At 42.0% G+C, this 14,888-nt stretch overlaps 1 protein-coding gene across 2 annotated transcripts in view; it reads left to right on the forward strand.

Annotated features, from left to right (window-relative positions):
- The first annotated feature begins 7,960 nt into the window (after positions 1 to 7,960).
- Positions 7,961 to 14,888, forward strand: part of ROS1 (ROS proto-oncogene 1, receptor tyrosine kinase) — a 75,984-nt gene continuing 69,056 nt past the window's right edge. For both annotated transcript variants that reach the window (XM_087774720.1, XM_087774721.1), the window contains exons 1-4: positions 7,961 to 8,244; positions 10,017 to 10,070; positions 11,762 to 11,821; positions 12,509 to 12,535. In XM_087774720.1, coding sequence (XP_087630846.1) covers positions 8,122 to 8,244; positions 10,017 to 10,070; positions 11,762 to 11,821; positions 12,509 to 12,535 — 264 coding nt within the window. In that variant the 5' untranslated portion in view covers positions 7,961 to 8,121. The remainder of the gene's footprint in view (positions 8,245 to 10,016; positions 10,071 to 11,761; positions 11,822 to 12,508; positions 12,536 to 14,888) is intronic.

The following is a 14,888-nucleotide window of genomic DNA, read 5'->3' on the forward strand; positions in this document are numbered from 1 at the left end:
GATCTAAAGCACCCTGAAGTTACCAGGGGAGCCTGTGCTGACAGCAGCGCAGAGTGCTCCTCGGGGCCCTTACTTTTCCAGATCTTGCTGTAGTGCTTCAAGATACTGCTCTACCCATAGCTCTCTGCACTGCTGAACTTGAGCAGCTTGCAAAGCAGCGGAAGAGAGCATGTGCCTGCAACTCAGCTGTTCAGCCTTCACTTAAATTGCTATTAGGATGGGTATACACTGGACTGTGAACACGAATGTTTGCAGAGGTGGAAGGATATGGGCTCTTCTGCAGTCTCTGCTGTGGATTACTGTAAAAGGGCACATTGTACTGTTTCACAGAATAGACTTTTTCTGGTGTGTAATTTAGTCCATATCCCAAACATTGCTGGAAAAGAAAAAAATACAGAAGCATCTTCTCAGAAATAGTTATTACAATATCAGTTGTTATAAAATAAGTATTTCCATTACATCTGTTTTGATCTAGAGAGTTTTCTCTTTCTAGTGCGTTCCTTTCTTCTTTGAGCTCCAGACTCCTTTCAGCATTAGAAGAGGGGGGTGTGTGCACGTGCTTGTGGTTGCGCATATAAGTAATACTGAAAAAATAATATACTTTTCATAAGCCAATTTATATCTTTAATCTGGGGAGCATAAACATATGAACCAGTCTGACATCCCTTGTTTAATGCTTCTCCTCTCTTATCCTGCTTTACCTTGAGGTAGTATTTGTCATTACAGCTTAAGCATGTCATTGTTTTGCAAATCTTTTGGGAGTCCAGATGTGCTCACAATTACAGGCCAACTCTTATTATTTGTATTATCATAATGCAGAGAGAGGTCACTGCTCTATTGTGCAAGATCACATTCAAACACATCATGAGCAGCAGACCCCCGCTCCCCAGGCTTCTCTCTATTAAGGGACAATGATGTATCCTCAGACCTAAATTTAGTTAACAATAGCAGCTGTTAGAGTGAAGGTTCAGACCAGCCTGGTCAAAGGGTCCCTTTCTTGGCCTTACTTCCCCTCTTCCTGGGGCTCACCTGATGTGTTGAGCCAATTCAACTTGCTGAGCCAGCAGAACATTTTCTTGACAACAAGGTGAATGGCTTTCTGCTGTGTTGGCGACCTGAATTAGCTCAGTAGAGGATCAAAAAAGCACCAGAGCTGGTGCAAGGGGGAATGACCACACTGCTAGGGCAGGGCAGGGGAAACTGAGGTCTGGGAACATGGTGGGAGAGAAGGGGGGGGGTGTAAAATGTCAGGGCTGCTCTCTTTCACTGAGCAATAAATCCTCTCAGCCTTGGTGTGCACCCTCACCGTTAGTGTTCAGGTGTAGCTCTGTGTGCCCGACCCCCTCCTTGCTCTGGCATCTGCCTGACTTCGCGGTGAAGAAAACTTCCTCAGGAAGGAAACTTCCCTCAGTTGTCAGGAAACTTCCTCAGCCAAGGAAAAGGAAAAGCTGGTTTGACACCTGAACAACCGCTTTGCTGTGGGTCTGACAGCATGTCAGTGCCAGCACGAGGGGCAGCGTGCACACGGCTGGGGACAGATAATACTTAGGCCGTTTTAAAGTATTGTAATTAATTTAAAATCAATACATCTTAATGCAGGTGACTGCTGTGGTGGTCAATGGAGATGTCAGGCTTGGTTCAGTGGCCTAAACAGAGGCACCTCCTGCCTTTTGAGGTGCTTGGATGATCCCCTTGCCTCCCAGCTGCTGGTCCAGAAGGGTGGGGGTCTCCATTGCTCTGGGCTGACACCTGCCTGCCCAGGCCCTGAGGGGGCCCTGGCTGTCCCTGCCCAGCTCCTCACCCTCTGGCCACCGCCCAGGACCCCATGTCAGACCCCCAGGGCCATCACTCTCTGCCTCAGTGATATCAGGGCAGGGCTGGGCTCCAGCTCCCACAGCCCTGCCCTGCCTGCCTGCAGGCCCCGCCGAGCCATGGGTTCGCCATGACACCGCCAGCCCTGTGGGGGTACCCTAAAACAGTGTGTGTGTCTCCAGGGACCTGTCTTTAGGCAATGGGACGAAGCCCCAGGCGTCCCCAGAGCCAGGTAGCAGGTGCACGGTGGCAGGGCTCAGCACCAGCTGCCTCTCAGCAGGGCTGATCCGAGTTTGGGGGCTGTGGAAGCGCACTCAGGCCTTCCCCTCTGCCCAGCAGGGCGACAGGTGCCTCCTGAGGCCAGGCCACGCCTTAAATCATGGCGGCTCTTGGCACTCCAAAGGGGTCTGAAACGCTTAGAGGATAAAATCTTAAGAGTTGACTGGGCTGCCTGTAGTGCTGGCACATGTTAGCGAGTTGAGACAAAATGTTGGGTTTCCTTTTCACCTGTGAATGCAGGTGGAAGTGACGTGCTGGGTTACCATCCCCAGGATTTCTCACGTCGGCAGTCCCAGCTAACCACGGTCTTCCCAGGGGATGTTTCCCTGTCCCTCAAACAAGAAGGGATCAGACATATCTCTAGCTGTTTGCAAAAAGCCTGTGTTTGCCTGCTGGAGGCTCAAAAACATCTTAGAGAACTTGTTTATTATTTTTTTTTTCTACTATGAGTGGCTTTGCTCTTGCTTGTGTGGAGAAGGGGAACTACTTCGTCCTGGGGACCAGCGGCAGTGCCAGTACCCAGGGGCACTGCTCAGACAAGGAGAGGAGGACAGGAGCTTTTGGGGGAGAGGGACTGACACTCTAGATGTTTACCGAAAGGTTAGCGAGCAGTGCATCCAAACAGCGCTCCAGCAACACACTTTCACAAGCAGGTGATCGGAATGATCAAATCCAGCCCCTGCTAACTGCTGCCCCACATGGTGGGCACTGTTGCTTCTCCGGCTGTCAGACTCCATGCAGGTGGGCTCTCTTCTGGATTGCTGGGTAAGCAATTTCTTTTTATGAAACTACTGGGAGATTAAATGTTCAGGTATTTTGGAATACCATGGAAACCAGGAGGTGTTGGAGGTAAAGCCTTTTATGGGAGATGTTTATGCAGGCTGAGCATCTGACTGATCTGAAGATCTCTACAACGATCATGTAATCTACGCTACTGCTTCTGCTCCTTTTGTCTTTTTCTCCTAATCTTGGCTTTATATCTTCTTATACACTGATCTACATGCTCAGAGAAATAAGTCACTCCCTCTGCAGTATGCAATCTTCTTTCCTTCTGTTCCTCTCTAAAAACCTTTGCAAATCTTTCCCATGCGGTCCTCTTCAGACATGCTGCATCAGGCCATTTTACACTTGCACTATTGCCCTGTCTGCTACTTGTGTGTGTTGAAATCTAGTTTTCTTCAGATTTCAGACTGCACATTTGATTAGTAACAATCAGAAGATATCTAATATAAAACACAGTTGAACAAATCACTAAAGAGCTTTGCAAATATCTTGCCAACCTATCCTCTTTAAAGCAATACAAAAAGCAATGCAGGCTTTATCTACTTAACAGCAAGGTTTTTATAGTTACTTTGTGCTAGCTGTCTTTCTCCCCTGATGTCATATAGGAAGGTTACACAAATGTAGTTTAGTATGCCCTGATATAGTTGTTTTTTTTTTTTTTCAGATCTGAATTTTTTAGCAGCATATTTATAGAGCCTTGTTACCCTTTAGCATTCCTTATATTTTCTGTCCTGGCCTACCTTTTATATCTCTTGCTATTGTTAATCTCCACAGTTCAAATTTGCCTAGTCTGAAATCCATCATTCTACATCGTTTAATGCAACATTTCTCCAGTCATCATTACTGCAGATCAATAGAAACAAATCCCTGTCTCCTGACTGGTTTAGCTAAGTATCTCATGCATGACTGTCTTTCCAATTTGATCCAGTTTAACAGTCTGCTTCTCCCCCCTCCCCAACCCCACTTCTCTAATCTGCAGCGATAGATATAAATCTTGAGCCAGACTCCAGGGGGTTTCTCTTGTACGGTCTTCCTTCTGTTTGTGTAAAGCGCTCCCTGACCGACTGGCTGCTGTTGCCAGACAAACAGCTGCCTTAAGTCATTGCACTAACAAATAAAAGGGGAGGGAAGCAGGGGCAGTACAGGGAAACTTTTTGTCCTTATGGTCCTTGTTCACTTACTTTACTGAGAAATTCAAAAGCTAATGAGGGCCCATTGCTGGAGGGAAAAATGAGAATAATCTGTGGCATTTGGGGCCTTTGGGTGTCCCCCTCCTTGCCTCCTCAGGCATCCCCTTTTCTGTTTTTGCTGTCCTTCCAGTTGCTGGTGTGTGCTGTGGTTTTGTGAAACGACGTACTGAAGCGTTTAAATGGCAGCATGTGGTCAAGTGTTTAATTTGATGAGATTTTAGGTGTTTGACTTGCACGTGGGAGCAGATTAAAATTAAACTGCTGGAGTGGGTGTTACCTTGGGCTGCTTGGCCCACCTTTTTGATGGAGGGTGCTGCCACTGAGGCAGGGATGATGGCATAGCTCCTGGACTGGGTCAGCTGGGAGCTGCCCTGAAATTTGAGAGCTTTCGCTCTGGAGTATTAAAATAACGTGAAGTTGGCATCAGTTTATGTTAATGTGTTTGGCTGTAACCTTTGGCAGCCCAGGAGATGCTTCCCAACTGATGTCTCTGGCTGTAGGGGTAACACCTTGTGTCTGTGCACTGGGGTGTATGGTAGAGGAAGCTGCCAACCCGCCTTGAGCTGACAGTTTCGGTCAAGTAAAGCTCTGTGTCTTAGATCATTAGTCTGCTTACATTATACCATTCATGTATACATATGCACAATCAGGAAAGATTTGTCTTTATGGATCATGATAATTTCAGGTATAAAGAAGATATTAGCTACTTGCTTTACTGGCAGTAATAATGTGCATTTTCCTCCTCAAGATATGATAGCCCATATTCATTACTATCAGGGCTGATCATTCATCTGTATGTATTCCTATTGCTCTCAAAGGAGTTTGAAAGATGAACCCATAGTTTGTGAGATGCTCTGATATATACTGCTGTTCAGGCAGGGAATTGTAGTAGAGTTTGCTTTTCTCTGTTACCTACTACACTGCTATTTTTCTCCTCATTCACAGTCTTCTCCCTTGCAGATCTTCTCCCTGTGCTGGTCTTTGGGATGAAGAAAATGATGTTCTGTAAGTAGATCTGTAATATAAAGGACAATGTTTATTAATGATATCTCACAGAATTTGGATCCCTAGTTCTGTGCCAGGATGCAGTTTTATGGAAGAGATGCACTTAAAAATCACACTTAATGCTCCATCATTTACAGATTTTAAAAACCCACCGTTTAAAGTTCGTTTTCTAAAGCCCATAAATACTCCTTTCCTGAAGAATTCCTGAAATTCAGGTGAAAAATCCAAAGACTCAGGTGGCTGCTAGTATTTGTTGGGCCAATGTGCTAGAAGGAACAAGAAAGGAGACATTTCAGTGCTTTTTTTTTCCTTTGAAGGTCCTGGTTTATGGGATGTTACAGTGACACCTGGTGGAAAACAGTGTTGGAAGTCTAAGAAAAATTTCTGCATCATAAACCGAGTTGTTAATTTGAATAATGTCTTTAATGTTATTATTTTATTAACTATCTATGTTGCAGTAATGGTTAGAGCCCATTTGTGCAAGGTATGTATGTACTACACATATATGAATGTGCAAATGCTCACTTACAAGAATTATCAGCATGAGTAATAGCGAATCTTTCCACTTATAAAGAAAGGGTTAGTTACGTGTATTTAATAGTAACCAAATTTCCTTGCCCTAAGAGCCAAATGCCAGCATTTTTATGTGGCTGCCCACTTCTTCAGGCTTTCAGATAAACCTTGATTACATTCCTCACCAGGTTCTTAACTTGATACCTCCTTCTCCCTTCCTACTGCTCCTCCCTATACATCCCCAAACAAGACCCAAGACATCCTAACAATCAATTAGATCCTAACCCCCCCCCCCCCAAATCCCCCAAAGTGTTGAATAATTAAATGCAACTAAAATATTTTTTTTTAAAGATTGAACTTAGACATATTTGTTTACCTGGGCTACATCTAAGCTAGTAATTTAAATCCATGCCAGGCAGCATTCTTAATCCTGACTGACTACATAGATCAACTGTTAAGAGTTGTCCCTGGCTGGTTTTGGTCCACATCAGCACTAGCCCAAATAATATTCAGGAACAGTTTGGGATATCGTAAAAGCTAGGAGCCATTCCCCATAGGTGTTTCAGCTGTGGCTATCCTCTCTTGGAGTATGAGTGATTTTTAAAGTGTGGATGTGCCTTATCCCATGCCACCTGCTAGGGTATGGGTGTGGGTACATTCAATTTACTGGTATAGACCTACTAGCCCTAGAGACCAAATCCTGAGGGTCTTAAATCTCCTAAAGATCTATCCAAAGCACAAAGTGCTCTGCCTCAGGAAGAAATTGCAGCCTACATCTGCCTGTCACCAGTTTCCTCTTCAGTTTTGCTGCTTATATGAGCTCTGACAAGGCTTCTTCAGTCTAGATGAGCTGGATTAGCAAAGAGCTACTATTTAAGCAGTCAGACTAAACTGGCTTATTTTGGCTGGAGCTAAGGAGTTCCCTCTTGAGCAGCTTTGCTGGTGGGCTGGAGTGGGGGCAGCATCCTTCTGGAGTGGAGAAGTGACAAGCAAATGGAGCAGTAACTCCTCTTCACCTGTGTAGCTGAAAGCCCTTAGCTGAAAGCTAAGCTTGCCTTAGATGAGTCTTACTCTCATCTAGGAGTTCCCTTGAGTAGTGGTGAGGAGGTTGAGATAATGCATGAGGAAACCCCCAGATGCTTCCTAAGACAAGTGGAAGAAAAGGAAGGAGTCTGCTCCACAAAGCCTTTTCTTCCTCCAGCCACCTTCAAGCCGTGTGCTTGTCAATATCCATTGGCTCTCTCCAGCCCAGCTTATCCTTTTCTCCTGCCTTGGTCCTTTTAGCTCCTTTCACCTGCCATGCATGGGCACAGCAGCACATGGGGCTGGGCTGCAGCCTCAGTCAGAGAAAACAGCATCAGGTTAATGCTAACCAATTCACTTCTGTTGTCGCTGGATTAGTGTTAACCAGATTCTCACCCTGGTTTATCGCATGACTGCAGGAATGTTTGCTTGGCAAGCGAGTGGGGCTTGGGAAAGTGTGGTGGAAAAGCAGGTCCCCTCTTTAAGCAGCAATGACAGGACATGTCAGCTTAAACTGATCATCAAAACGCTATGTTATTTATAAAATAGCACATTTTATTTATAATGCATAATACACATGCACAAAAATGACATAGCATTTGTTTATATATACATATATATATGTAAGCTGGATCAATTTCCTACTGCAGTACACAGAATGACTCTGTTGATAGCTCTGCCAGTGCAGCAGAGATGTGCCACGGACTGGGAGCTGGATGGATCTTAAGCTTGAGTTCCCACTGATGTCTTTAATGTGAGTCTCCCAGTTTATGTAGGACTCTTTACCTCTCTTTAAGTCAGATACATGATTTATCCATCAGCTTCAATTTTCTTCCATCATATGGGCACAAACTTACCAGTGCAATTGTGCCCACTGATGTAGAGATCCCCTAGCAGATTGGCTCTGGCTAGGTTGTGTCTGTGTTGCATCAGAAGGCAGACAGGGGTCTCTTTTGAGTGGTATTTTGGTGTGGAAATGGAACATTTGGAAACAGTCATTAAAATAGAGAATTAATTAACATTTTTGTACTGACTGATATGAACTGTAGTGTTCTAAAAAGGTTATTCATCATCACAAACAAATTTTCTTAGTTGTATCTACTTGAAAGTATCTGGAAATAGCTTAATCATAGTAGAAATGAAGATGAGGCCAGTTTTCTCTCACTCTCTCCCTGTTTCTGTGTTGCTTGGAGCACCTGATTAAGAGCATTGCTCTTAGTTTCCTCTTTACGTTAATGATATTTATGTAAGGAGGTACACTGGCTTTCATTGGTCAACTCTTTTGTTGCAGTGGTTTAATAAGAAACTATGAAACAGATGTTGTGCAATTTCATGACAAGTGCTCCAGGAAGCTGCAAAGTTGTTAAAGGAACGGAGTGTAAACAAGGATTTAACAAATATTTAATAAACTGAAGTGCAGAAATTTCACAGTCGCGTCTCCATCATCTAGACTAAAAGGAGTTCGTATGGCGAAGTCAAGGAAAGAATCAGACTGACAGATGAAATTGTTTAAGTTATGAGGAACACTTGCCTGTGGGATCTCCCGCTAAACAGACTTGCTGCTTTTTACTGTGTATGGATTTCTGCAGTGTACTGTACTTTCTTAAAAAATTGTCAAAACTTATGTACAAGTAACGTGGTAAGTCTTGAAAAACTGTACTTAATCTTTTGAAACGTAGATGGTTGTTAGCACGGTAAGAATTTTCTATTATATATCAGCTTTTCCAAAGTTATTGTAAGGAATGTATCTGAGTAAAAGCAGAGTTTGAGAACTAATGTTTAACATTTGAATTCATGGAACCTGGTAAGGAAAAAATCCCATTAACCATATTGCATGGGTTTTCATTTTATACTTTGTTTATATACTTATGTTCCAACAGCTCTTGAAATTACTATAAATGCTAAAGACCCCGGAGGATGGAGGAGAGAAACCTTTGTTCTTTCAGTTTATTCACTTTATTTATCAGTGTCTGTCTAGTCTATGACTTTTCTTATATAAACCTGAGAAAACTAAATTCGCAAGAAATTGTCTGGGAATCTGTGGCTTGCACAACTATCCTGAACAAGTTCAGCTTCTTTTTTAAGTCACCTATGTTTTAAATTGTGGATATTTCTTTAAGTATTGAAGTAAGTGGTTGGATCCTTAATCTTATGCTTTCTTAGTGCTCCTTTGAGTAGTCGAGTGGAATTTATTATTTTTCCTTCTACTGATGCATGACAAAGATAAGCAAAACCTCTCAAATCCAGACAATAATTCTGCATGAGGCTTTCAGGAGTTACTTCCTTATTTCTATGTGCCTGAAATGTTGATATTGTTTAGAAGACCATGTACCTTTGCTCTGTAAAAAGGACATTTTGTGCCTTGGGGCTAACTAACTGTGGAAAGCTACTGCAGAGGACTACCACCTGCTCCATTTTATTTCATACATTTGTCTGACAGTTCCTTTAAAACTATTTCTAACTCTTGCACCAGTGAAAGAGTTAATTGCCTTCCCTGATGGAAGCCTATCATGCAATGATAACTTTAATGGGGATCCTTTGATTTAAGCTTAAATTAATTCAGAATAAGAAATAAGTTGCTCTTCCCCTCAGCTTTGAAAGACAGGAAAATCGCATTCATGTTCAGTGATCGTATTGTGTAAGGGATTCAGATGAGAAAAATATAATCTTGGAGACTGAGAGCTGTAAATCTTATTTTTCACCTCCAGTCTGCTTATTGTGTTCACATTTGCTTTGTGACACCTTTGATTCTCACTATTGTCACAGTGTGCCCACTGTGCTGAAAATTTCTTCCTGAGAGTTGTTTTATTAAGGGTGCTCTTACCTGTTTGCAAGACAAAACTTAAGACCTAACATTCAGCTTCTCCAGGGTTGTTAGATACATCCTCAAATCATTTGCACTTCACAGGCAGTGACCGGTTTTGCACACTTCCAACGATGTGAAAAAACAGGCACCTTATCTTGAGAGCACTTTTGGCAGGAGAGGAAGGGCGCTTACCATATGGCTGCATAAAACCCCTTCAAAAGGAGGCCAGACAAAAGGCATTTAGCTTGAAGGAAGGTCTTTATGCTCCCAAGAGGTCAAAGCCACTTGGCTTTGTCATTTATGCCCAACATTTTTATGAAGCATTTGTTGTTGACTCAGTGAACCAGAATCAGGAGATGAGAGCCAAATTCCTACCTCAGATAATTTAATTAACACCAACTGATTCTGCCAATGTCTTTGTTTGATGGTACTCTGAAATTGTCTCAAGTGAGAAGCTACTGGTGTATCAGCAATAAGTTTCTTCAAATGAGGAAACATGACTCAAAGAAAATTTGTTTTACAAGAAACCAGTGCTTTAATATATTTTAATCAAAGAATTTTGGGGAAACATTTTGACTCTTTGTATGTATGTATTTCTCTTATAGGAAGGAGAATTTGGAATTACTAACCTTTGCAATGTTAGAGAAATCACTGGAGCAGTGAGTAATGGTTTACTTTGTTAATTACCGACATTTTACGTTACTGCTATTTGAATAGAATGGGTACAATGATCATATTGTCAAAGACTTCACGTAAATGTACACAGTTGCCTGTCTGGTATAAGTCAGTAGGTTGTGTGCTTAGATTTGGCTCAGATTATTAAAGAGACAGCTATCTTTTTTGTTTAAAGAAAATGTGTAAAGGGTGTGGATCTCTGCTGTGAGTCATGTTCACATTTGTGATCCACAAAGTTCATAATCACTTATTTTTGAGAAAATGAGGCAAAACTAGTGTTCCCTCCAAAACGCAAATCACTAAGACGGTTTTGTTCAGCTACCTTTGTACAGTTGTTTATTTTGTTTTCTCAGTGATTTGATGGGAGAAATCTTAAAATGACAATTGTTGAAAATGTAGAGTTCTATAGACTTCAAATGGTTGTGTCTGTCATGGGGGGCCCTTTAGCTTAACATGAACTTTGCATAGCAGCATTCTTGTGAGGACTTTAGCTGATGTTCTCCTAATTCGGATTTCAAATGCAATTCAAGCTGCTGGTTATACATATACTCTGAAGCCCGGTGGAGAATTCAGTCATCAATATTTTCCACAGAGACTAATGGGAAGCAGCCTCTCAGCGCCTGGTATCTAGTGAGGCTGGGTCATTTATGATGCTAGGACCATAAACGGCTGTGTTGTCATGACAATACGTAGCAAGGTTGACTCGCCTGTTTAGGTTACTGTGTATCTTTGGTCAGTGTTATCAAGTCCTACTATGTTCTCATGAGGCTTTGCAATGCTCGATATCAGAGTCCCCTGCTTCCAAAGTTGTTCCCTTCCAGCTTTGCTTTAAAAAAAATGCACATGACCGTTAAGAAGTGGATTGGGCAGAATAAACAAGATGGGTCCAACATCAAATCCAAACCACACAATATTTATTACATCTTTGAAAACTCATGGTTTTAAAGGCAGTGCCTTGCCTGCTGGAGAGCAGGGGGCTTGTGTTGGCTTTCCACTGTGCTTGGCTGTGCTGCATACTCCATATCTGTTACTTCTTTACAGAGAACAAGTAGTAAAACAAAGCTGGGAGAGAGGGAGCACTGGCCACACACATCATGGCTGGCTGGGTGACTCGTTCCCAGAGCAAGACTGAGCATGGACTCTCTTAGCCAGGGGTCCTTCTGCCCCTGGAGCTGTGCATCAGCCCTTTCCCAAGGCCTGTGTAAAGCTGAGCACTCTCCCCAGGTGACAGTCACAGTCTGCTCAGGTGTCCTGCAGTTCTTTTAGTGCTCTCAGTACACACGAGGGTGTCAAAGTCTTTACCAGAGCTGAACAGGTAATTGAACATCTACTGTTTTGCACAAACTAATCTCTAAGAATGATTTATTTTTCCTTCAGCTCTATATTTGATTTTACACTGAGAAGGGCACTATATAACATAACTCCCTTACTGTAGTATCTGAATACCTATAATCTTTGGTATATTTAATATTTTTATCACAGAGTTTAAGTGCTGTAAATGCCTGTTTTATTGCTAAGGAACCAGGGCACAAAGGAGCTAAGTGACTTGGTCATGCAGAATATTTTACTGCAGCTGGAAATTGAACTATTGTCCTCACCCTAAGTGCTGGAGTATCCTTTCTCTTTAAAAATGTGCTTTTAAAGTCCTTTTTAAAGCCACCGTCTGTCTTTGCAGTGCACACAGGGATGTCAGTTTTGGAACGCAACAGTGCAAACCAATTGCCCGCTGAATTGTGTGAGTATTGCCTTAGCCTTGGCTCTAACACACTTGTCTCCAGTTCATCAAGTAATTCATCCGATGGCAGATGTGGAAAACCTAACCAAGGCAGTGTTTCTATGAAAACATGTAATGTCCATATTTTCTCTCAGTATGTGTATAAATTGTCTTTTAGAAGATCATAATTCTTGCTATGGGAGTTACCTGTAATATCAAAACTTTTCATTGTGTTTGTCAAAATGTGGGGACATTTTACAGTTCATTAAGCTACACCACTCACCCAGATTTTCAGGCAATGAGAAAGAACTAGTGCTTTTCAGGATTTTACTCTACTGCGGCCTATCTCAGATTTGTATGCAGATGTAAATGAAGTGCGTGGTCTTTATTAGATTGATTTCCTGCTTTTAGTAAACCAGATGGATAAGAATTAACATTGGTCTGGGACAACTGCCACGATAGTTTTTAAACTCCTCTTTTTTCTGGACCTCTTGAACACCTGAAGTTCATTCATCCTTGGCATCATTTTAATGTTGACTTTCTGGTTTTTCAAGTGTAGGTTTTCCTTCTTTCGTTATTTGCCAGTGATAAGGTTTTATAGTGTACTTTCACTGTAAGAAACTTCTAATTAATTGATATTATCTGTTTGAAATACTCTGTGATTATATTTATGCTAATCCTGCATTGTATTAATTTGCTTCTTGGCAGAACAAGACATACACCAGAGCATGTGAGGTAAGTTAAATGCTATCAGATCAATTAAAAAAAAAATCACAATTTCGGTGATTACTATGTCCACATAGAGCTAAGAGACACAATGTAGATACACAAACTTATCAATCCAAGTCTAATTATTTTGTGCTCCCTGAAGCTGAAGAATGAGTTAAGTACCTGAATCCTCTCTTTCTAGCATGGTGGCTAAGAACGTGTTTGCATTAAAAACTGCTGTGTAGCAAAGAATATTGCTTTAAAGAAAGCAGACTAATGGCACCAGTATGGAACGCAGTGTAGACTTATTTAAACTATGTTCTAGGCTGTCACAGGAGTCTTGTTCTATCCAGTTTTTCATCAATGCCATCAAAGATGATCCAGACAGAATGCTTATTAAGGCTGGTATGACACCAGCTTGGCAAGAAGTGGAAACAAGGAGTAGGAGCTAGAAGACAAAACAAAGTCTTGACTGGGTAGAGAGTCCGAATGAAGTAAAATGCAATTCAGTAAGGGGCACTGTGTTTCCCTTCAGAAAAAGATCTCAAATGGGGAGTGCCTGGTCTGTGCTGCAGATGGACTGGCATTTACAGTGATAAGTATGAGGCAACAAAGTGCTGCTAAAGAGACGGTGCCTTTCTGGGGCCCTTTTAGCATGAACGTAGAGTGTAGGATGGGATCATAGAATCATAGAATATCCTGAGTTGGAAGGGACCCACAAGGATCATTGAGTCCAGCTCCTGTCCCTGCATAGGACAACCCCAGTGGGGATGGGGATGAGAGGATTGCAGGATTGTGTTTGTATGAAAGTTGTACCCAGATGGGGGCAAGACACTTCAAGCAGGCGATGGAGGAGTTGAAGGGAATCCCAGGTAGAACACAAACCCATTGGCAAGCTGGAAATTTGGTTGAAAAGATTGATTTTTTTTTAACGATTTTTAATCTGTGAAACTGTGACCATGACAAAGGTTTACAAATATGCTAAATGGTGGGTTTGCAGTGTGGGAACAGTCCAAGAAGTAACCAACTTACTTTTGGAGAAACACAGAATTAGTGTGGGGTTTTTTTTGTTGGTGGTGGGTTTTGAGATTTTTTTTTGCTTGTCTGGCCACATAATATGCCAGTTAAATTCACTAGCTCTGCAAGGGCTTTTGCAATTATCTTTCCACTGGATCAGCTGGCTGACTTGACTCTCCACGTGGTCAGGCGAGCACCAGGTCACTGCATGCAGAGGATCAGGTCATTGCAGTCTGCAGGAGAAAGGAGTGGGACTTTTCCTTTGGTGTTGGCTCAGCTCTGTCGTGTGACTACACCTTGGGACTGAAATCTGGTAGTATTGCTCCTGTTAGATATTACCTATCAACTAAGAACAGGGCAGTGCCACTGAATTTGGTGAGAATATTCACAAGAAAGGGCAGCAGAATCTGGCTCATACAGGGGCAGTTCTGATCGATGGAGAATATATGAGGATTTCTTGTTTTCAGGCAGAGCAGATGGCAAATTTCCCTCAAAATTTCTAAGGCTAGGAGCTTTAGTAATTCTCTTACCTCAAGCAAAAATTTGATTTATGGGTCTGACAAAGATCAGAAGAAGAAAGAAAAAGATGACAAAACCCAAATGGTCAGAAATGTCTGTGTTAAATGAAGCAGAAGGCACTATGAATCAGCATGTACTCTGGGGACACTATCCCCTACAAACTAAACAAGTCTTGACTGTAAATGAAAGCTCCAGTGTACAGTTGATAACCGATGTCTGGTAATACCCAGATCTTTGCCTGCTAACAGTCATGATAATTCACTTGGAAGTACTTTATTTCTCTGAATACAAAAACATTGGAAAAAACTTTTTAAGTCCTTGCACTTGGCACTGAATGCCTAGATGTGAGATAATGTATATAGGAATATACTGCTAAGCAAGTTTTTAAATCTGTCTCAGCTGCAACTGTGTTGTCTGAAATAACATGCCTTATCACTTTCCGTAGGGTGCCGGAAGTGTATATCCTGGAATCATAGGAAGAGCAATTAAAAAAATTTCCTCACTTCACATAATTAATTGCTTCTGAATAATCTAAAGGTTAATTATCACTTGAAAGGTAGCTGCCATATGAAGCTAACGTCAAGATTTTACAGGCTGAATGAACTTGCAGAATAAAATGAGCCCAAATAAAATGCCTGTCTAGAAAAGCTCAGACCATCACTTCTCAAAAGTTTTGGCTTTCCAGGAGACTCAGTCTTCAATGCAATTTTTAAGCTACTGAGATCCACATGGAAAATGTTACTACCTCTTCTTAAGTTCTCTACCTATAAAGCAGGGTAACACTATATCTATGTTCCCTACCTAAACTGAAAACTCTTAGGAATTTTCTGTTCTTAGGATGTGA

This window comes from Nipponia nippon, unplaced genomic scaffold, assembly GCF_047370975.1.
Source record: "Nipponia nippon isolate SJK-2023a ecotype South Korea unplaced genomic scaffold, ASM4737097v1 scaffold_4, whole genome shotgun sequence".
Classification (NCBI taxonomy): domain Eukaryota; kingdom Metazoa; phylum Chordata; class Aves; order Pelecaniformes; family Threskiornithidae; genus Nipponia; species Nipponia nippon.